This window comes from Crinia signifera, chromosome 5 (genome assembly GCF_055691185.1).
Source record: "Crinia signifera chromosome 5, ASM5569118v1, whole genome shotgun sequence".
Classification (NCBI taxonomy): domain Eukaryota; kingdom Metazoa; phylum Chordata; class Amphibia; order Anura; family Myobatrachidae; genus Crinia; species Crinia signifera.
Window position 1 is genome coordinate 329670552 of NC_139221.1, and position 23705 is coordinate 329694256.

The following is a 23705-nucleotide window of genomic DNA, read 5'->3' on the forward strand; positions in this document are numbered from 1 at the left end:
TACCAGCCAATCGGCTCTGTAAGTGATCAGAGATAATGTACCAGCCAATCGGCTCTGTAAGTGATCAGAGATAATGTACCAGCCAATCGGCTCTGTAAGTGATCCGAGATAATGTACCAGCCAATCGGCTCTGTAAGTGATCAGAGATAATGTACCAGCCAATCGGCTCCGTGTTTGAAAAACGGCAGCAGCTATTGGTCGGTTCAAGGCTTAGTACATTTCGCCCCATGTCTCAGAAGTTTTCCCCTTCACTCTCCCACTCCCTCTGGTTCACAGTACACAGTACACATTACTATATCATTCCATGCTTGGTAGGGTAGTACACTGACGCTAGGAATAGTCAGTTCAGCAGTAAGTGGCCAACCTATGGACATTAACATCAGTGCATTGGAAGGGGAGGAGGAGACAGGAAAGTTGAGTGCTGGTGACATTGACTGTGTGAGGGAATATCTACAGGAAGGAGGGCCCTGCCTGTAGGAACCTGCATACTAAGAGGACAGGGTGAACTGGGAAGGGTGTACAGTGAGTGAATGTGTAGGGGAGCAGAGTAATGAGGGGGCTGGTACCTTTCAATACAGAGGTATTTGTTAAGGGAGTGTTAAAAGCCAGGGAGACTTGTACAGAGTGTAACGTGGCACGTGATTGGGTTCCAGACAGGAGGAGGTTAGGTGACGCAGGGTGAGTAGATAGGGAATGTATATGTAATAGCCCAGGGATTGCGTTACTCATTATGCACGCTTGCCCTCTCGTCACAGATAAAGATGCTGTCTACTCCCCAGTTATTCCCTATACAATGTCAGACCTGTCACCTCTCTGTGCGCTTCCTGACACCTCATTAGTATCCATCATTCCCTGACACGTCTCACTGCTGCACCATCACAGCCCTGGCACTGGTTACAGTAATACTGAGAGCAGAGGATGGCCCATTACCTGGGGAATATCTGTACTCTCCTGAGGGATCCTGGGTACATAGCCACTGCCGTACACTTATCGGTGTCGCTGTACCCCATCTTACATTTATCGGTGTCGCTGTACCCCGCCTTACACTTACCGGTGTCGCTGTACCCCACCTTACACTTATCAGTGTCACTGTACCCCGCCTTACACTTATCAGTGTCGCTGTACCCCGCCTTACACTTATCAGTGTCGCTGTACCCCGTCTTACACTTATCAGTGTCGCTGTACCCCGCCTTACACTTATCAGTGTTGCTGTACCCCGCCTTACACTTACCGGAGTCGCTGTACCCCGCCTTACACTTATCAGTGTCGCTGTATCCCGCCTTACACTTATCAGTGTCACTGTACCCCGTCTTACACTTATCAGTGTCGCTGTACCCCGCCTTACACTTATCAGTGTCACTGTACCCCGCCTTACACTTACCGGAGTCGCTGTACCCCGCCTTACACTTATCGGTGTCACTGTACCCCGCCTTACACTTATCAGTGTCGCTGTACCCCGCCTTACACTTACCGGAGCCGCTGTACCCCGCCTTACACTTATCGGTGTCGCTGTACCCCGCCTTACACTTATCGGTGTCACTGTACCCCGCCTTACACTTATCAGTGTCACTGTACCCCGTCTTACACTTATCGGTGTCGCTGTACCCCGCCTTACACTTATCGGTGTCACTGTACCCCGCCTTACACTTATCAGTGTCACTGTACCCCGTCTTACACTTATCGGTGTCACTGTACCCCGTCTTACACTTATCGGTGTCGCTGTACCCCGCCTTACACTTATCAGTGTCACTGTACCCCGCCTTACACTTACCGGTGTCGCCGTACCCCGCCTTACACTTACCGGTGTCGCTGTACCCCGGCTTACACTTATCAGTGTCGCTGTACCCCGCCTTACACTTATCAGTGTCACTGTACCCCGTCTTACACTTATCAGTGTCGCTGTACCCCGCCTTACACTTATCAGTGTCACTGTACCCCGCCTTACACTTATCAGTGTCGCTGTACCCCGCCTTACACTTATCAGTGTCACTGTACCCCGCCTTACACTTACCGGAGTCGCTGTACCCCGCCTTACACTTATCGGTGTCACTGTACCCCGCCTTACACTTATCAGTGTCGCTGTACCCCGCCTTACACTTACCGGAGCCGCTGTACCCCGCCTTACACTTATCGGTGTCACTGTACCCCGCCTTACACTTATCAGTGTCGCTGTACCCCGCCTTACACTTATCAGTGTCACTGTACCCCGCCTTACACTTATCAGTGTCACTGTACCCCGTCTTACACTTATCGGTGTCGCTGTACCCCGCCTTACACTTATCAGTGTCACTGTACCCCGCCTTACACTTACCGGTGTCGCCGTACCCCGCCTTACACTTACAGGTGTCGCTGTACCCCGCCTTACACTTATCAGTGTCACTGTACCCCGCCTTACACTTACCGGTGTCGCTGTACCCCGCCTTACACTTATCAGTGTCGCTGTACCCCGCCTTACACTTATCAGTGTCGCTGTACCCTGTCTTACACTTATCAGTGTCGCTGTACCCCGCCTTACACTTATCAGTGTCACTGTACCCCGTCTTACACTTATCGGTGTCGCTGTACCCCGCCTTACACTTATCAGTGTCACTGTACCCCGCCTTACACTTACCGATGTCGCTGTACCCCGCCTTACACTTATCAGTGTCGCTGTACCCCGCCTTACACTTATCAGTGTCGCTGTACCCCGTCTTACACTTATCGGTGTCGCTGTACCCCGCCTTACACTTATCAGTGTCGCTGTACCCCGCCTTACACTTACCGGAGTCGCTGTACCCCGCCTTACACTTACCGGAGTCGCTGTACCCCGCCTTACACTTACCGGAGTCGCTGTACCCCGCCTTACACTTATCAGTGTCACTGTACCCCGCCTTACACTTACCGGTGTCGCTGTACCCCGCCTTACACTTATCAGTGTCGCTATACCCTGTCTTACACTTATCAGTGTCGCTGTACCCCGCCTTACACTTATCAGTGTCACTGTACCCCGCCTTACACTTATCAGTGTCGCTATACCCTGTCTTACACTTATCAGTGTCGCTGTACCCCACCTTACACTTACCGGCGTCGCTGTACCCCGCCTTACACTTACCGGCGTCGCTGTACCCCGCCTTACACTTATCAGTGTCGCTGTACCCCGCCTTACACTTACCGGAGTCGCTGTACCCCGCCTTACACTTATCAGTGTCGCTGTACCCCGCCTTACACTTCCCGGAGTCGCTGTACCCCGCCTTACACTTATCAGTGTCGCTATACCCCGTCTTACACTTATCAGTGTCGCTGTACCCCGCCTTACACTTACCGGAGTCGCTGTACCCCGCCTTACACTTATCAGTGTCGCTATACCCTGTCTTACACTTATCAGTGTCGCTGTACCCCACCTTACACTTACCGGCGTCGCTGTACCCCGCCTTACACTTACCGGTGTCGCTGTACCCCGCCTTACACTTATCGGCGTCGCTGTACCCCGCCTTACACTTATCGGCGTCGCTGTACCCCACCTTACGCTTACCGGCGTCGCTGTACCCCGCCTTACGCTTACTGGTGTCGCTTTACCCCGCCTTACACTTACCGGAGTCGCTGTACCCCGCCTTACACTTATCAGTGTCGCTGTACCCCGCCTTACACTTATCAGTGTCACTGTACCCCGTCTTACACTTATCAGTGTCGCTGTACCCCGCCTTACACTTATCAGTGTCACTGTACCCCGCCTTACACTTATCAGTGTCGCTATACCCTGTCTTACACTTATCAGTGTCGCTGTACCCCACCTTACACTTACCGGCGTCGCTGTACCCCGCCTTACACTTACCGGCGTCGCTGTACCCCGCCTTACACTTATCAGTGTCGCTGTACCCCGCCTTACACTTACCGGAGTCGCTGTACCCCGCCTTACACTTATCAGTGTCGCTGTACCCCGCCTTACACTTACCGGAGTCGCTGTACCCCGCCTTACACTTATCAGTGTCGCTGTACCCCGCCTTACACTTCCCGGAGTCGCTGTACCCCGCCTTACACTTATCAGTGTCGCTATACCCTGTCTTACACTTATCAGTGTCGCTGTACCCCGCCTTACACTTACCGGAGTCGCTGTACCCCGCCTTACACTTATCAGTGTCGCTATACCCTGTCTTACACTTATCAGTGTCGCTGTACCCCACCTTACACTTACCGGCGTCGCTGTACCCCGCCTTACACTTACCGGTGTCGCTGTACCCCGCCTTACACTTATCGGCGTCGCTGTACCCCGCCTTACACTTATCGGCGTCGCTGTACCCCACCTTACGCTTACCGGCGTCACTGTACCCCGCCCTACTCTTACCGGCGTCGCTGTACCCCGCCTTACGTTTACCGGCGTCGCTGTACCCCGCCTTACGCTTACCGGCGTCGCTGTACACCGCCTTAGGCTTACCGGCGTCGCTGTACCCCGCCTTACCCTTACCGGCATCGCTGTACCCCGCCTTAGGCTTACCGATGTCGCTGTACCCCGCCTTAGGCTTACCGATGTCGCTGTACCCCGCTTTAGGCTTACCGGTGTCGCTGTACCCCGCCTTACCCTTATCGGCGTCGCTATACCCCGCCTTACCCTTATCGGCGTCGCTGTACCCCGCCTTACCCTTATCGGCGTCGCTATACCCCGCCTTACCCTTATCGGCGTCGCTGTACCCCGCCTTACCCTTATCGGCATCGCTGTACCCCACCTTAAATATAGGTGCTGCTTTGCCCCATCTTTCATGTAGCCGTCTCATCTCTGTGATGTCACTGCAGTGTATATATATGTCCTACGTGCTGAGAGCAGTCTCCTCTGTGATGTCACTTCAGTATATATATATATATATGTATGTATGTCCTATGTGCTTAGTGCAGTCCTGCATTTATGTGGTTTCATAATTCCTGGCCGTTCACGTGGAAGCTTCCATGTTCCTCCCTGATGTTTGGAGCTTGCCGTTGCGATATGCTCTGGATCCTGAGTAGCTTGGTGCCTGCAGGGCCCTGTTATGGGAAGCTGCTGCAGGTGCAGCCCAGGGTAGAGGGGGTTAGGGATGGACTGCAGGCGTACCCTCTCCGCGATGTCAGGCATGCTCTGTGACTGGCCATGCCCCTGATCAGCTTCATTACGCTGGCCGTGTGGAATATGATCCTCTGACATGTCAGGCACAGCTGCCTCTGCTCGTTGTTGCAGTAGTGACTCTCCGGGCTTTCTGGCTGTGCGAGCTGCGTGCACAATCTGTAATGTGTGTGGGTGTGTAAATCACTTCTGCTGCCTTCCACTATGTGCTGTATTATCCTTTGTATTACTACATTGCCAGTGTGTATGAATTATTAATTGTATAAATTCTTTTACTTCTATTTGAATGTATTTTGAAAGACATTAAATAATGACACAGTGCAATAACTTGTTGTTAAACATTCCCAGGGGAGACGTTCTAGCAATACTTCTACTGAATGGACTGTGTAGTGATGTATCCAGATGATGGTTGTGTGGTTCTGGCCCCTACAGACAGTCACCCCCCCACAGACCAGTGTACTGCACAGGGTAGAACCTGTGGGATAATATCCAGCCTGGGAATGACACGCGTCTGGTATATGTGATTTATTAGAAGCTGTTGTATATCCTTATCGCTCCTCTACATGATACTTCTGTGTAACACGGATGTTACATGTCTGGAACAGTAGCTCCAGTTATCTTGCCGGTTAATGCAGAAGTAATTGCTAGATAAGATACATAAAGGATAGGGTGACAGCAGCTCAGAACTACAGATTGCCTGCTGGACTTTGTCCTTACTGCTTCCGTTTTCACCTATCATCTACTGAGACTGTGATTGGCTGCAGTAGCTGTCAGTCTGATAAATAGACTAATAACAAAATGGGTTTCCTGTAAAGTAACTTGTGAAAGACTACAGTTCCCATCAGCATTACTACTTCTGCTGTGCTCTCAGGAATCATGGTACCACCAAGAAGTAATAGGATTGTGCATGATGAGGACAGGCTTCAGTTATGTATCTCTGTCATTGCACCATGTGCCGGTAGGGGCACCCCCTCCTATTGCTGTGATTATGGTGTCACCCCCCACTCACCCTAGCTAGCTGTGTGCACATGACAGGTACCCTCAGTAGGTAATGTTTCCTTTCCTTTTCTTGTCTCTCTGTGCAGGATGTCATCTCTCAGATGGAACACAGGCACCAAAGAGCGAATGCTGATCAAAGTCACCGACCGGGAGCCCAGCTTCCTGATGCATCAGGGGAACGGATACACCACCGACAATCCACAAGGCACCCGAACTCGCCGGCCCTCAGGGGGGCAGCCCTCACCCATCATGCAGACTTTCTCCGTCGACACCGACAACTCCGTCTTTTTCTCTGACAGAAAACAATCGCCGTATATGAAGAGAGCGGATCACGTCGGTTCTTGTTCCCCGCTCATGGGGCGAGGGGAATCGTTCTGCACCTTGCAATCCCAACATAGAAAACACTCCAATGAGTCCCAGCCGTCTTCTCCCCGCTACGCCTATGAGCCCCCACTCTACGAGGAGCCTCCCACGGAGTACCAGGCTCCGATCTACGACGAGCCCCCCATGGACATGCAGTATGATGCCAGCGGTAATTACAGGGCAATGTCACCACAGAAGTCACCTATTCGCAAGCCACATACGTTCCTGCAATGCCCCAAACAGTCGTCCAACTCTCCCTACCAACAGCTGGTGCTGACCAAACAGAAAGGCTCCGACCGGTTCATGAGCCTGGATTACAGTCCTGCGGGGAAGGAGTACGTGCGCCAGCTGGTCTACGTGGAGCAGTCAGGTTCCAGCCCAAAGATGAAAACCGGTATTAGGCATAAGTACACCCCTAACACCATCGGCGGATCATATTCCTTACAGCATAACCCACCATATATGAGGGATCAGCGTCTGGAGGTTAAGTCTGGAGACTACAGCAGTATGGAGGGTTCGGAATTGCGACAGAGCCAGCAACAGCAGCAGTTCCATGCGGAAGATTCTATGTCCTGGTCCAGCCAGCAGGACACCATGTCTTCTGCCAATTATTCCCCCAACACCCGGAAACGGAAAAGTAGGAAACCGTCTTTGTCTCTGGAGCCCAACTCTGCACCATCCGACGGCTCTGCCGAGAGAGAGGCCCTGAATGAGCAGGTCATGGTGGAGGAGAGGCCTTCGTCCATGCCCAACCGGCCACTGATGAGCAGAACGGAGAGCCGGTCCTCCGAGGCCGATATGCACCGCGGCTCTCCGGAAGCGTTCATGGCTCAGGCGCGGCTGGCGTGGGAGGCCCAGCAGGCGCATTTCCACATGAAGCAGAGGAGCAGTTGGGACTCTCAGAAGGATGGCTCTGGGTATGAGAGTGACGGTGCCGTACCTTTGCCCATGCCCGGCCCTGTGGTCAGAGCGTTCAGTGAGGACGAAGCCCTGGCGCAGCAGGACAGCAGACACTGGAAGAGAAGCACCTTTGAAAAACTTGGGTTTCCGCAAATACTACTGGAAAAAAGTGTGTCGGTCCAGACCAACCTGGCCTCACCGGAGCCGTATTTACATCCCTCTCAGGTAACGTGTCCCCCTGTCTTACCTGTCTGTTTATATGGATGGAAAGCTATGAATGTGTTTATTATTCGTGACCTCTATTGTGACATCTTATGCACCAAAAGAAAGACATCAGCGCCTCCATAATGTCACTGACACTATAAAGGGGGGCAGATGCTGGGGTAACTCATTATGCCCCATGAGTCGTACTGTAGGAATACATATGAAATGAAAGTTAAAGGGACCTGTACCATTATTATCTGTATTGTGACACTTTCTCATCTTTAACTAAACTATCGCAGCTATGTTCTAAATGTGACTCTCCGGGATAACTGTTGTGGTATCCGCTGTCCCAGCCAGTTATAGTGTTCCCTCGTAGCTGGTTTTGCGGGGTGCCGCACCCTGCCCAGTTTTAAAAAACTCAAAATGCACCCTGCCTTTTTTGTGTGCGCGCCCTTATGCTGCCAGTAATTCCTCTGTCTGTTACTAATACCCCATTCACACCAGCCTAAATTCCCGGGTTGAGTCCGGGAACAATCCGGTACTAGCGCTGGTGTGAAAGGTTCCCGGGACAAAATCCCGGGCAAATTTCAACCCGGCTAGGTACCAGGGTTGTTCCCGGGTTCAACCCGGGGACCTGGCTGGTGTGAAAGGTACAGGGTTTACTTACCCGGGTTGCCGTGTCCTCCGTGTCCTGTCCGACGGGAATTAATGCAGGCGGCGGGCGCAAATGACGGGACAGCCGGTGGATGATGATGACGCAGCTCTCCGGTGGCAGTGAGGACACAGGAGAGCTGCGTCATCTTCATCCGCAGCCTGTCCCATCATTTGCGCCACCGCCTGTGTGGATCCCTGGCCTGCACAGAGGACCAGCAACCGGGGTGAGTATTCTCCCCACCTCCGCCGCCATCCCGCCAACTGCCGGCCTCCTTCCCACCCCCTTCTCACACCAGAAAATGCAGGGACATTTCTGGTGTGAATGGGTCCAAACCCGGGAATGTCCCTGCTTGTCCCGGGAACTAAATTCCCGGGTTTGTCCCTGCATTTCTGGTGTGAATGGGGTATAAGTAGCGAGAACCATAGAGATCGGAGTCTGTGCTCAGCTAAGCAGTCACTCACATGCCATTTTCCCACACAGAACACAAGCTACAGGCAGAGTGATGTCCCCTCATCTGGGCTCCTCAGTGTAGGACAGTTGTTCTGGTCGGCATGTGAGGAGACATAGAAGGCGTGTAACTTACTCACATGTACAATCAGTCATACCCCTTTCACACAGAAAATGAAATACCCGGGTGAAGCAGTTCCACCCGGGAATTTCATTAAATACACAAGTCCTTTTTCTGTGTGAAAGGGAACACCGTGTTATAAATCCCGTGTCTCCTGGAACTGACCAGGGTCGAGGACACGGCATTTATGACCCGTGTTGACCCTTTCACACAGAAGAAATACCCGTGTTATTCAGAAAATTACCGGGTAGAAATTTTCAAACCGGTAATTTGTTCTTCTGTGTGAAGGGAGGTCAGGCTGCCGGCAAAATGACACGGCATTTGAAATACTGTGTATTTTCCGGGATTTTCAGACTTTTCTGTCTGAAAGGGGTATCATACAGTGCAAACCGTTGTAATCTTTCTTGCTTACGGATTGTGTTCTGTGTCCTGAATGTGAGGTTGTATTTCCTCAGTGACTTGGGAAGATTATGTGATGCGGTCTGTACATTGTCCTCGCTCACATCCAGTGACTCACCACGGCTTTGCTCAGCCGGACAGTGTGACTGCCGGAAGCCCAGCAGGGACAGTGTGACTGCCGGAAGCCCAGCAGGGACAGGGCGAATGCCGGAAGCCCAGCAGGGACAGCGTGACTGCGGAAGCCCAGCTCTTACTGCTGCTCTCTGAGTCAGTGCTCATGCCTGGAGAACGGCAGAGTCACCGTGTCACTGTAGATGATGGTCACATTATGCTGGTGTCAGATGGCTGCCAGTGCTGACGCATGTCACCTTGTATGCCCAGTTATATAACCAGGCATGATGCAGAACACGTCACTCATTACCATTGTGTACTGCAGAGATCACATTGGAGATGGCCCACAGATACTGAGGTCCCTGCAATCTGCTGGTTACAGGCTCAGCTATGTATTGTGGCATTACAGTGAGTGATTGTCCTATTCTTATATCTAAGTGCCGCAAAGAAGCACATGGCTCAGAGCGCTGCACAGCACATACAGGTGCACATGGCTCAGAGTGCTGCACAGCACATACAGGTGCACATGGCTCAGAGTGCTGCACAGCGCATACAGGTGCACATGGCTCAGAGTGCTGCACAGCGCATACAGGTGCACATGGCTCAGAGTGCTGCACAGCACATACAGGTGCACATGGCTCAGAGTGCTGCACAGCACATACAGGTGCACATGGCTGAAAGTGCTGCACCGCACATACAGGTGCACATGGCTCAGAGTGCTGCACAGCACATACAGATGCACATGGCTCAGAGTGCTGCACAGCGCATACGGGTGCACATGGCTCAGAGTGCTGCACAGCGCATACGGGTGCACATGGCTCAGAGTGCTGCACAGCGCATACGGGTGCACATGGCTCAGAGTGCTGCACAGCGCATACAGGTGCACATGGCTCAGAGTGCTGCACAGCGCATACGGGTGCACATGGCTCAGAGTGCTGCACAGCGCATACGGGTGCACATGGCTCAGAGTGCTGCACAGCGCATACGGGTGCACATGGCTCAGAGTGCTGCACAGCGCATACAGGTGCACATGGCTCAGAGTGCTGCACAGCGCATACAGGTGCACATGGCTCAGAGTGCTGCACAGCACATACAGGTGCACATGGCTCAGAGTGCTGCACAGCACATACAGATGCACATGGCTCAGAGTGCTGCACAGCACATACAGGTGCACATGGCTGAAAGTGCTGCACAACACATACAGGTGCACATGGCTGAAAGTGCTGCACAGCGCATACAGGTGCACATGGCTCAGAGTGCTGCACAGCACATACAGATGCACATGGCTCAGAGTGCTGCACAGCACATACAGGTGCACATGGCTGAAAGTGCTGCACAACACATACAGGTGCACATGGCTCAGAGTGCTGCACAGCACATACAGTTGCACATGGTTAAGAGTGCTGCACAGCGCATACAGGTGCACATGGCTCAGAGTGCTGCACAGCGCATACAGGTGCACATGGCTCAGAGTGCTGCACAGCGCATACAGGTGCACATGGCTCAGAGTGCTGCACAGCGCATACAGGTGCACATGGCTCAGAGTGCTGCACAGCGCATACAGGTGCACATGGCTCAGTGCTGCACAGCGCATACAGGTGCACATGGCTCAGAGTGCTGCACAGCGCATACAGGTGCACATGGCTCAGAGTGCTGCACAGCGCATACAGGTGCACATGGCTCAGAGTTCTGCACAGCGCATACAGGTGCACATGGCTCAGAGTGCTGCACAGCGCATACAGGTGCACATGGCTCAGAGTGCTGCACAGCGCATACGGGTGCACATGGCTCAGAGTGCTGCACAGCGCATACGGGTGCACATGGCTCAGAGTGCTGCACAGCGCATACGGGTGCACATGGCTCAGAGTGCTGCACAGCGCATACGGGTGCACATGGCTCAGAGTGCTGCACAGCGCATACGGGTGCACATGGCTCAGAGTGCTGCACAGCGCATACGGGTGCACATGGCTCAGAGTGCTGCACAGCGCATACGGGTGCACATGGCTCAGAGTGCTGCACAGCGCATACAGGTGCACATGGCTCAGAGTGCTGCACAGCACATACAGGTGCACATGGCTCAGAGTGCTGCACAGCACATACAGGTGCACATGGCTCAGAGTGCTGCACAGCGCATACAGGTGCACATGGCTCAGAGTGCTGCACAGCGCATACAGGTGCACATGGCTCAGAGTGCTGCACAGCGCATACAGGTGCACATGGCTCAGAGTGCTGCACAGCGCATACAGGTGCACATGGCTCAGAGTGCTGCACAGCGCATACGGGTGCACATGGCTCAGAGCGCTGCACAGCACATACCGGTGCGCATGGCTCTGAGCGCTGCACAGCACATACCGGTGCGCATGGCTCTGAGTGCTGCACAGCACATACCGGTGCGCATGGCTCTGAGTGCTGCACAGCGCATACAGGTGCACATGGCTCAGAGTGCTGCACAGCGCATACGGGTGCACATGGCTCAGAGCGCTGCACAGCACATACCGGTGCGCATGGCTCTGAGCGCTGCACAGCACATACCGGTGCGCATGGCTCTGAGTGCTGCACAGCACATACCGGTGCGCATGGCTCTGAGTGCTGCACAGCGCACACAGGTGCACATGGCTCAGAGTGCTGCACAGCACATACAGGTGCACATGGCTCAGAGTGCTGCACAGCACATACAGGTGCACATGGCTCAGAGCGCTGCACAGCACATACAGGTGCACATGGCTCAGAGTGCTGCACAGCGCATACAGGTGCACATGGCTCAGAGCGCTGCACAGCACATACAGGTGCACATGGCTCAGAGTGCTGCACAGCGCATACAGGTGCACATGGCTCAGAGTTCTGCACAGCACATACAGGTGCACATGGCTCAGAGTGCTGCACAGCACATACAGGTGCACATGGCTCAGAGTGCTGCACAGCGCATACAGGTGCACATGGCTCAGAGTGCTGCACAGCGCATACGGGTGCACATGGCTCAGAGCGCTGCACAGCACATACAGGTGCACATGGCTCAGAGTGCTGCACAGCGCATACAGGTGCACATGGCTCAGAGTTCTGCACAGCACATACAGGTGCACATGGCTCAGAGTGCTGCACAGCACATACAGGTGCACAGCTTAAGGCTTGGTGGGACTTCCCTACCCTATGCAGGCCTCACACTCCGGTCTCCCCAGGTTGTCGCTGTCAGAGAGCTGGTTAGGAGTCGTGTGATAACCGCAGATCGGATACATGTAAAGAAGGCTCACCATCGCGCTGATGGAATCTCTTATATATGTAGCCAGATCTGTCACTCATCCCCTGTGTATATAACGTTCCTGCCCAGCGGGATACACAAACCCGCCTCCCCAGGGAACCCCCCCACTTTTGGCGCCCCCCTCCCCCCTGCGACCTCCCGCTATACGCAGGACCCCCACGACCCCCCCTCCCGCGATTCGCTGCGCTCCCCTACCGCGATTTGCAAACCCCCGCCCCCCTCCCGAGACTCACGGCACCCCCCCTCCCCGCGACCCACCCTCCCGTGGTTTGCGCGCCCCCCCCTCCCCCCCAGAATTTGCGGACCCCCGCCCCTCCTGCGATTCACGGCACACCCCGCGGCCCCCCTCTCGCAATTCGCGGCCCCCTTGTGCACCCTCCCGCGATTTGCAGACTCATGCCCCCTCCCGCGATTTGCAACCCCCCTCCCACGATTCCCGTCCCCCTCCCGCGATTCTAGACCCCCTGCGCCCCCCTCCCACATTCCCCTATCATGCTTTACCACCCAGCCTCCTGCTCTCATGCAGCCTAACTCCCACCCAGGCGGAGGAGACACTGACTCAGGGGCACCATCCTGTATTCCTGTACTGCCACGCTGGACCCTCACCCACTGGCAGAAGCTGCACAGTGTCCCCCACCCTCCTCTTTAGTCCCCCGTATGCCCACACACCCCTATCACTGCCCTGCCTCCTGTTCTCCTGAACCGTAACTTTCACCACTGCAGAGTTGCTGATGCTGTGTTGCCCACATACCCCTATCATTCTTTACCACCCAGCCTCCTGTTTTCCTGTGTCGTGACCTCCGCCAGTGGGGAGCCGCTGACTCAAAAACACCCTACTATACCATTGCACACACCCACCCACAAATGTCACTGTACCATCCACACTATCAATGTACATCTTACTCTGTAACCGCTTTTTAATTAAACAAAACAATACACACCCCCTTCCACATCATATGCTCTCTATTTAACACATTTCACCTATAACTCAAGTTACAATACAGGCATCTTTCATACAATTCTAACCATATTTCTCACAATACAAACGTTCACAAATTAAGGGGGCGCAGCCCCTTACGCCGGTGTGATGAGCGCCTGTAGGGCGCGATGAATCACCTAGTAACATAGATAATTATAGTTCTATATAGCCATGGAAATGTCCGTTCTTGCCCACCTCCACGACTGAAGACCCCATACTGATTCCGGCCTGGTTCGTGTCTCAGCGGCTGAGTCATGCTTATGGTAGGTCACGTCCTCGATCATCTCAGTGTACTTTTACCAACTCCTATTTCCAATACATTGGATCCTCCCAACTCTGGTATCAGGAAATGGGGATGTGCGCCGATCACAGGCTTCCCCAAGCATCACGTCCCCTCCTGCCCGCAGGACACAGTGACCAGCGGATGGGACAGTGTCAGAATAACAGGACTGTCCCTCAGTAACTGGGACAGGTGGGAGGTATGTAGCTAGTGTTCCATGCTGACCACAGTCCTTCTCACAGCAGAATAGTCCTGATCTCCACCAAGGGGTAATGGTCTCAGGGAAGGGGCCAGGTTGGTTTGGGCAAGTGTCCATGAAGTAGGGTCAGCAGCTTGGTAAGTATTATAGTTAGAGGTAAGGAGGCTGCACAGGTGTGTGTCACGGACCCACCGGTCGCCTGCTCCGATACGTCAATCTGAGCAGCGCCGGCCGTGACTGGGGTTCACTCAGGTCACTCGGGTCCTTTCCTTGAGGTACACTGCCACCAGCCAAAACCTGATTTTAGCGCCTGAAACTGCGCAAGGGGCGGCTTGGCTCGCCCCTGACCACACAATACAAGATAACAATGGTAACGTTTTTCAGCCTTTCTCTTCCGAGGCTAATGAGTCTTAGGAACACAGAACCAGAACTGGGAATATGTATTATTTATTCCTAGAAATACTACAGAGCTTTAGAAAATAATTACAAGATTTTACAATGATTTTAAAAGTACACACAACGATTTTTAAATGCAAATTTCAGAAATAAAATAAAAAGGGAAGAAAGACAGAACCGTATCTTACAATCCTGAAGTGGGGGGGTTCTCCACAAGAAATCTCTCGTCGCCTACAGCCTGCTTGCTAGACCCCCAGGTAGTGACTCTGACTATAGGGAGAAAGGTCTTAGTTATACCTTGCAGGCTCCCTCATCCCTCCCACCCTTGGGATTCCACTCTTTCCATGCTGAAGGAGTGTGGAAGGTCCCTGGTAATGTACAGTCTGCTGTTTTCAAAGTGATTGATCCTCTTTCCTTGCATAGCAGACCCACTGATAAGAGATGTGAAGGAAGGGGACAAACTCTAACCTCTTCTTCTGGACCATGGTTTATGAGGGCTCAGATCTTATCTTACATCCTAACTCCGGAGGAGTCCACAGATGTCACACTGAGGAAATACAGGCCTCAAACTAAAACCAGGGTCACCTACAGTTTACATACAAGACATGTCCTGATTCCAATACTCACAGGAGACATAACTATTACACCAATATCAGACATACATTGATTGAACAGATAATCATAACAGGAGGCATACGTTAATTTGATCGATCACCTGATCTGATCGTTACACCTCCCCCTTTTAAAATGGCGCACAGAGGTGGTGACCCACGTCACCATCTCATCAGTGCGCTATTAACTACATCACCTGGACAGGTAGCAGTGGTCTCTGTGCTGAGACAGACGGCCACTGATTCTGCGGGATCTGTACTAACACTTCACTATACTTGACGTCTGTCATGGCACCACCTGACGCCATAGCCGTGGCTAGGGTGGGCAATGGGCATAGTCCCTGTCCCTCTCGCAGGAGATGGCAAACTAAAAGCACACAGGTGTCCTCGAACCCATAGTCTGTGAGCACACTGATATAGTGGGAGCTGTGTCCATCCCGGCTGATATTGACACAGCCCACCACAGCTGTGCGTCGGACTCCTGGGCACGGATTCTCCCCTGCAGCTGGCAGTTTGGCCTTACTCACTGAGATCAGTACCAGACCATTCCTCCACACCCCAAACGGCCATCCCCCTGGGACTCGTAACTCGGCACGTTTAACTATACCACAGGTGTGGGGCATTCTCCCAGCACTATATACAGACTTAAACATGTCTTCCCAGCACCTCTCCTGAGCTGACTGACCCCCCCTCCCCTTCACTGGGGGGAAGGTCCACTCACTCAACACCTCACACCTCATCCTTTTGTGAGGAGATTTGCCCTCTGTGTCTGTGTGTGTGAATTGTGAAGGGGGGCACGTTTCTGCAAGGGGGAATACCAGCAGGTCATTGTCCCCTGTCTTGGGAACATCCCAGCTCAGCCTTTCCGAGGTTAATGGAGCTGAGTTTACCTGTGCTTCGCGGGCCCTCCCACCCTTCTGGTTACACACAGCAGCTTCCCTACTAGCCACTGGCTCTATTCCTGAAACAACCCTCTCACTGCACCCAGGTGTATCTTTCCCACTTCCCAGGTATGGGGCAGCCTGTGCAGGGTTGATTCTCAGTTCTGCGTGGAAAGCCAAGCTTTCCATGGCAGTCCAGGACACCTTCCTGAGCCTGACCTTCCCTCCCAGACCCGCAGGTTCTGTGGCTGGGGTGGTGCCACTGAGGTTCTCAGGAGAGGCATCCGTTATCCAGTGACGCTGGAAAAATGCACTCTCTGGAGAGTTCTCAGTGTCTGGAGGGAACCCCTGCTGTGTTCCTGTATCTGTTCTTGTGTGGCTACAGTAAGGAGGGGGGTTTGGGGGGAAAGCTGCAGTAAGGGACACTCTCTCCCTATCTGACAGGTCTACAGTGCACACAGGGCCCACCAGGTCACTTATTATACCTGGTACCACAGTTCCCACAGTAGCGCAAGACATCACATTATCAACAGCAACATCACTATCATAACCTGGGGAGACATCCTGCAATACCTGCAAATTAGCCTGTGCATCTTCCACAACACATGGGGCCCATCCTGCTGGCTTACAATTGCACCATGGCAAAAACGCTATATCTGGGTCCCATTGTCTCTGAGCAGGAATGGGGTTATCTGAGCATGTTGTCACCAGTAACTTATTGGCAGGTACATGCGCTGCCTGCAACCAACTCAGATCGGTCCCATTTGTGCAGTTAGCGTCCCATGGCACCATGTCACAACCAGACATCACTGGAAGAACAGGGTTAACGTCTGGCACAGCAACCTTAATGACATCACCAGCAGCACTCCTACCACTGGTGAGTGAGGGTGTCTCATTCCCAACTAGATTAGGGCATTCATTTAACCCCACAAACTGGCAAGGATTACCCACTATACCTGTCTCTAACTCACCCTCCACCTCTACCGAAGGTACGGCACTATCACAGATCATCCCAGGGGCTTCACACAAAATAACAACATTGCAATGTTCAGCATGGTTACATACTACCTGAGATGCATCATATGGTTCAGAAGGGTTAGTGACAGATATGTGTGGAGTTAATAAAAGTCCCACATCAGTAGTCCCACACATACTTGTGTGCATACAGTCAGAAAGTCCCATTCCTATTTCCGACATAGTCTCTCCCCTGCATACTTTCACTATGCAGCCAGAACACTCACTGGGCTCTTCTGGTGCTGTAGGGGATTTGTACTCTGCAGTCTCCCTGACTGCCACACATCCTACAGTCTCCCTGGTGCTAGCAGAGATGTCAGCTCTCTGAGCATCGGTGGTAGTGTCCAGGGCCAGCTCTTTACTCACAACCAAGCTGACACTCACTTGGCTTCCTCTGTCTGCTTCCAAGACAGGGAACTGTGCATGACACGGTCCGGTGAAACTCGCGTCAGCAGTGATTTGGGACCTCTGTCCCTTGTTAGGCTCCCCATGATTGATAACAGAGTCCACGTCATGATCCAACACATTATTTACTTCCGCAGACAGTAAAAGTTCAGTACGAAGCCCATCTCCTGCTAACTCAGTAGCCACGGCAGATAAAGTCCCACGTAAAGGTTCGCCATCATGATGCCCTGTATCATCCTCCACTGGTTCACCAACAGCGATCAGCCCCCTGAGCCTCACCAGTTCCAAATGGTACTCACGCTGGGCCTGACGCTCTGCAGCCTCACGTACAGCTTTGCGCTCCTCAGCCTCTCTGTCCACAGTGGCTTTGCGCTCTGCAGCCTCTCTGTCGACAATGGCTTTGCGCTCCGCAGCCTCTCTGTCGACAATGCCTTGGCAGAACTGCACCAGCTGCAAAGCGAATACGGGGTTCACATTCTTCAATTGCCTGCTAGCAGCTAGAAGGCCGCTCTGCAGTGTAGACTTGCTGGGTCCAGCAGAAGTGTTTGACCCTGGCGCGGAATCGTTTGTACTGTCCAGTGCTGACTGAGCCCCTGGGGTAGGATTGTCCATGGACTGGTTTCCTCCAGCAGCTAGAGTCCGATCGGCATCCACTAGTGCCTGAATCATACGTTTTCTACTCTGGCCAGACCAAGGGATATTCCTCTGCCCACACACGACCGCCAGGTCATCTCTCCTCATCTGCTGGTAATCAGCCATCCGAAGTCTCACACTTGTCAAATAAAATGATAGGAAAGAAAAACAAGAGAAGGGAGGGAACAGAAATTGCATCCACTGTGTGACTTTTAAAACTATAGTAAAGCTCTGAGTTCTGATTCTGGTGATGTGGGTATTTCTCACAAAATTCTACCAACACTCACTTAAGTTCTTAAAGAGAAAAATGAATTCTCCACCCCACCGCTTGCCACCAAATGTCACGGACCCACCGGTCGCCTGCTCCGATACGTCAATCTGAGCAGCGCCGGCCGTGACTGGGGTTCACTCAGGACACTCGGGTCCTTTCCTTGAGGTACACTGCCACCAGCCAAAACCTGATTTTAGCGCCTGAAACTGCGCAAGGGGCGGCTTGGCTCGCCCCTGACCACACAATACAAGATAACAATGGTAACGTTTTTCAGCCTTTCTCTTCCGAGGCTAATGAGTCTTAGGAACACAGAACCAGAACTGGGAATATGTATTATTTATTCCTAGAAATACTACAGAGCTTTAGAAAATAATTACAAGATTTTACAATGATTTTAAAAGTACACACAACGATTTTTAAATGCAAATTTCAGAAATAAAATAAAAAGGGAAGAAAGACAGAACCGTATCTTACAATCCTGAAGTGGGGGGGTTCTCCACAAGAAATCTCTCGTCGCCTACAGCCTGCTTGCTAGACCCCCAGGTAGTGACTCTGACTATAGGGAGAAAGGTCTTAGTTATACCTTGCAGGCTCCCTCATCCCTCCCACCCTTGGGATTCCACTCTTTCCATGCTGAAGGAGTGTGGAAGGTCCCTGGCAATGTACAGTCTGCTGTTTTCAAAGTGATTGATCCTCTTTCCTTGCATAGCAGACCCACTGATAAGAGATGTGAAGGAAGGGGACAAACTCTAACCTCTTCTTCTGGACCATGGTTTATGAGGGCTCAGATCTTATCTTACATCCTAAAGGCCCCCATACACTATGAGATTTATCTGACCTGTAAAATTGCATCTGATTTCCCCTGAACTTCCCCAGCAGCTTCCCAGGAGGCCTACATACAATTTGACACTTGATGTGCCATTTTTTTCATCCAATTTGCGTCAGATAAATCACATGATTTATCTGACGCAAATTGGATGTGCCATGAGATTTATCTGATGGGATGGCTCTAGGGAGTGGCCTAAACGGTGCTATACCTTGCAGGTATTAAGGCCCCCATACACTATGCGATTTTGGGACGATTTCATCCGATTTCGGCACTTTGTGCCGATAATCGGATGAAATCGGCCCAAAATCGTAGGTATGTGACATTTGATCCGATCCGATGCGCGGTCCCGTGCGCATCGGACCGGATCAGGGAGGTCGGACGGTCTGTACATACGATCACGTCCGACCTCCCTGTATGCATATGCCTGCCACCTGACAGGCATATGCATACAGACACCGGGGGAGTAGTGGGGGCGGGCAGCGGCGGTGGGGACGGGCGGTGTGTGCGGTGAGCGCAGTGTACTTACACATAGCAGCAGGGACGGGACGCGCAGTGGCGGCTATTATATTTTTAAAATACTTGTCAAATGACCGGCCGCTCTCTGATTGGCCGGAGAGCTCTCAGCCAATCAGAGAGCGGCCGGTCATTTGACAAGTATTTTAAAAATATAATAGCCGCCACTGCGCGTCCCGTCCCCGCCGCTGCTGCTATGTGTAAGTACACTGCGCTCACCGCAAACGCCGCCCGCTGCCGCTGCCCGCCCCCACTACCGCCGCCCGCCCCCACTACCGCCGCTGGCCGTCCCCACTACTGCCGCTGCCCGCCCCCACTACTGCTCACCGCCCTGCAGCTCCCCGGGTTTTTTTTTACATGGGATAAATCGCATGCGATTTATCCCATGTAAAAATGGCACATCAAGTGCTAAATTGTATGTGAGCCTCCCGGGGAGCTGCCGGGCGGCTCGCAGGTAAATTGGGTCCGACTTGTCCCTAGGACAAGTCGGCCTAATGTATGGGGGCCTTTACTGTTCTGCTCATTATCACACAAAAGACACAGGGGTTTGAAAGCTAAATTTTGGTCTATTTAATTACCGTTTTCAAGCTCATACAAACAGTAAATGGTACATACCTAAATAATCTCCACCAGCACAGGTCGTCAGCTCCCCGCTGCATGTCCGAATCCAATGACGTCACTGTCCAAACTGGCAGGTATACATCGCTGGACGGTGACGTCATTGGACTCGGACACGCAGCGGGGAGATGACGACCTGGGCGCGGCGTTGGTGGAGATTATTTAGGTATGTACCATTTACTGTTTATATGAGCTTGAAAACGGTCATTAAATAGACCGAAACGTAGCTTTCAGACCACTGTGTCCACAATGAAAGAAGAAATAACCAATCAGAAAGCTGCAACCCTAATCGCTTCCATCGCTCTACCTACCTTCCCCAGTGCCGCCATGTTGGAGGTGGGAGGGGCCAGTTCCGTGCGTGCCGTCACAGCATAATGATGTCGGGCAGGACTGGAGCCGGGCAGCAGCACACAACAGGGCGGGAGCCACGGGACAGCATGAGTTAAGCGGCAGGCTGAAAACGGCAAAGAGTGCCGTGGTCGGTGCCGAAATTTAATTAAATGCCCCCACTCCCCCTGTGCAGCGCTCCGTGTCTGCCCTGCCGCTGCCTGTCATATTGACAGGCGCAGGCTGCGGCAGCCAGCAGCCCACAGTTACACTACTGAGTAGCCCACAGCCCGCAGTTACACTACTGAGTGTACAGACTTTAAGGGCCGGCGCCTACCTGCTTTGCAGGCTGTGCTGAGCGGGTAGCGCCGGCCCTGATATGGGGTTAAGGACCTAGTGACCGGGTATGGGGGGCATAGAGTGTAGGACATGGAGGTAAGGACCCAGTGACAGGGAATAAAGGGCATAAAGTGTGGTACATGGGGATAAGGGCCCAGTGACAGGGTATAGGGGGCATAGAGTGCTACATGGGGTAAAAGCTCAGCGATGTAGTATAGGGGGCATACGGCTTGGTACATGGGAATTAGGGCCCAGTGACGGGTTATAGGGAACATATAGTGTGGTACACTATCTCTCCTCCCCCCCCCCCCATTCATGTATGGGCACAGTTATAGGGTACAGAGAGTGTGGTGAGGGTCTAGTGATGAGACTTTTTTTTAATCTGTAACTCATTTACTTGTTTGCTCTGTGATTATATATATATATATATATTATACATACACACACAGAGCAAACAAGTAAATGAGTCACAGATAAAAAAACAAAAACGTCTAACCTGCTCATCACTAGACCCTCACACTCTAGTGGGAGTCCGGGCTCTGCTAACCGAGCCTTCATCCAGCAGCAGAGGAGAGGGGGGAGTGCTGTCATATATCAGCAGAGCAGGGGGGGGGGGGAAGTCCGGGCTGAGGGCTCTGCTGCGTGCCTGCGTGTGCTGAGTTGACATCTAGCAGCAGCAGCAGCAGCACGGAAGATTCTCCCTGCCGCCCTCTGACCTCTTCTTTCCGTGGTGCCTGTCACTTCCTGTGACATGTTACAGCTGCTGCTGCTTCTACACTGGGGGCTGGAGGAGGTCCACAGCGCCGGAGGGAGGTACCCGGAGATATATCGGATCTAAAACATCGTGGGTGCTAAAAAGCACCCAAGATGTGCCTAGATTCCGATATATCTTATCTTCAGCAGGTCCGACGCCCTGATCCGATCTGATGGGCACGGGACCGCGCATCAGATCAGATCAAATGTCAAACACATGCGATTTTCGTCCGATTTCATCCGATTTATCGGCCCAAAGGGCCGAAATCGGATGAAATCGGACGAAAATCGCATAGTGTATGGGGGCCTTAACTCCGGAGGAGTCCACAGATGTCACACTGAGGAAATACAGGCCTCAAACTAAAACCAGGGTCACCTACAGTTTACATACAAGACATGTCCTGATTCCAATACTCACAGGAGACATAACTATTACACCAATATCAGACATACATTGATTGAACAGATAATCATAACAGGAGGCATACGTTAATTTGATCGATCACCTGATCTGATCGTTACAGTGTGGTATAGCGGCCAGACAGAATTCCAGTATACCGACATCGGAGTCCTGACAGCCGGTACTCCAACAGCGAGCGCATCAAAGACCCCTGAGGGCTCGCAGCATTCGCCACAGGTGCACCCCCACGAGGAAGAATAGCCCCTGTAAGTCAGGCATTTAACAGTAGAGATTCCGATGTCGGTATACTGACCGTTGGAATCCCGACTGTAGGGGAGGGTCATCCGGCACCCGATCTGCACCACCCTTATTCAGTCCTTACAGGTGTCCTCATGAGTCATTGCTGCAGTCCTTCTCCCATATGACAGAACAGCTTAGAGAGACTTGATGATCAGTGTGTACGTCTGTGTGTGAGTGTAAGGTGCCGATACACTGAGCCACGTGCAGTCCATAGCATGACCGCTAATACAGAGCATGTGATACAGCGGCGTGCTTCCTGTGCTAGATGTGATGCGATCTAGTACAGAACGTACGGACTGCACATACATATTGTGCTGTGCGATGTGATGTGCGCGGAAACAGTGTGATTCTGACTATATTGTCAAAATTTAACTGAAATCGAATGAGTTTCAGCCACATTCGGTGATGATTCGATCCCGATGCGCACTCCCATTAAGAGGAAATGGAACAGAACGATAGACTGGGCAGGCAAGGTACAGATCTATAGGCAACAACCAGTGCATTGTGCTTCCATCCCGATGGAATCGTAGGGCAATCGCACCATGTGTACGCTTCTTAAGGGGCAAATTTATTGCATCTTTACAATGTTATCCAATGCGACCTATCAGATTCTATCGTTTCTTCATTGCATCTGAATCTGATTGGTTGCTATGGAGAACATCCCCTCTTTACATTTTCAGATCCTTAAGTAAATGTTCCCTGACATCTGTACATGAAGTTCTCCGATGGGAAGTCTGCTGCGTCTCCTCATGCCAGGCTCTGTAATGCTACGTGGGCACTGTGAGTGCTGCGTCTCCTCATGCCAGGCTCTGTAATGCTACGTGGGCACTGTGAGTGCTGCGTCTCCTCATGCCAGGCTCTGTAATGCTACGTGGGCACTGTGAGTGCTGCGTCTCCTCATGCCAGGCTCTGTAATGCTACGTGGGCACTGTGAGTGCTGCGTCTCCTCATGCCAGGCTCTGTAATGCTACGTGGGCACTGTGAGTGCTGCGTCTCCTCATGCCAGGCTCTGTAATGCTACGTGGGCACTGTGAGTGCTGCGTCTCCTCATGCCAGGCTCTGTAATGCTACGTGGGCACTGTGAGTGCTGCGTCTCCTCATGCCAGGCTCTGTAATGCTACGTGGGCACTGTGAGTGCTGCGTCTCCTCATGCCAGGCTCTGTAATGCTACGTGGGCACTGTGAGTGCTGCGTCTCCTCATGCCAGGCTCTGTAATGCTACGTGGGCACTGTGAGTGCTGCGTCTCCTCATGCCAGGCTCTGTAATGCTACGTGGGCACTGTGAGTGCTGCGTCTCCTCATGCCAGGCTCTGTAATGCTACGTGGGCACTGTGAGTGCTGCGTCTCCTCATGCCAGGCTCTGTAATGCTACGTGTGCACTGTGAGTGCTGCGTCTCCTCATGCCAGGCTCTGTAATGCTACGTGTGCACTGTGA

At 52.6% G+C, this 23705-nt stretch overlaps 1 protein-coding gene across 1 annotated transcript in view; it reads left to right on the top strand.

Annotated features, from left to right (window-relative positions):
- The window catches only part of ARHGAP39 (Rho GTPase activating protein 39), a 190698-nt gene that overhangs the window by 99086 nt on the left and 67907 nt on the right, over positions 1–23705 (top strand). The window contains 1 exon segment of the mRNA XM_083144972.1: positions 6154–7555. Within this exon segment, the coding sequence (XP_083001098.1) occupies positions 6154–7555 (1402 nt within the window).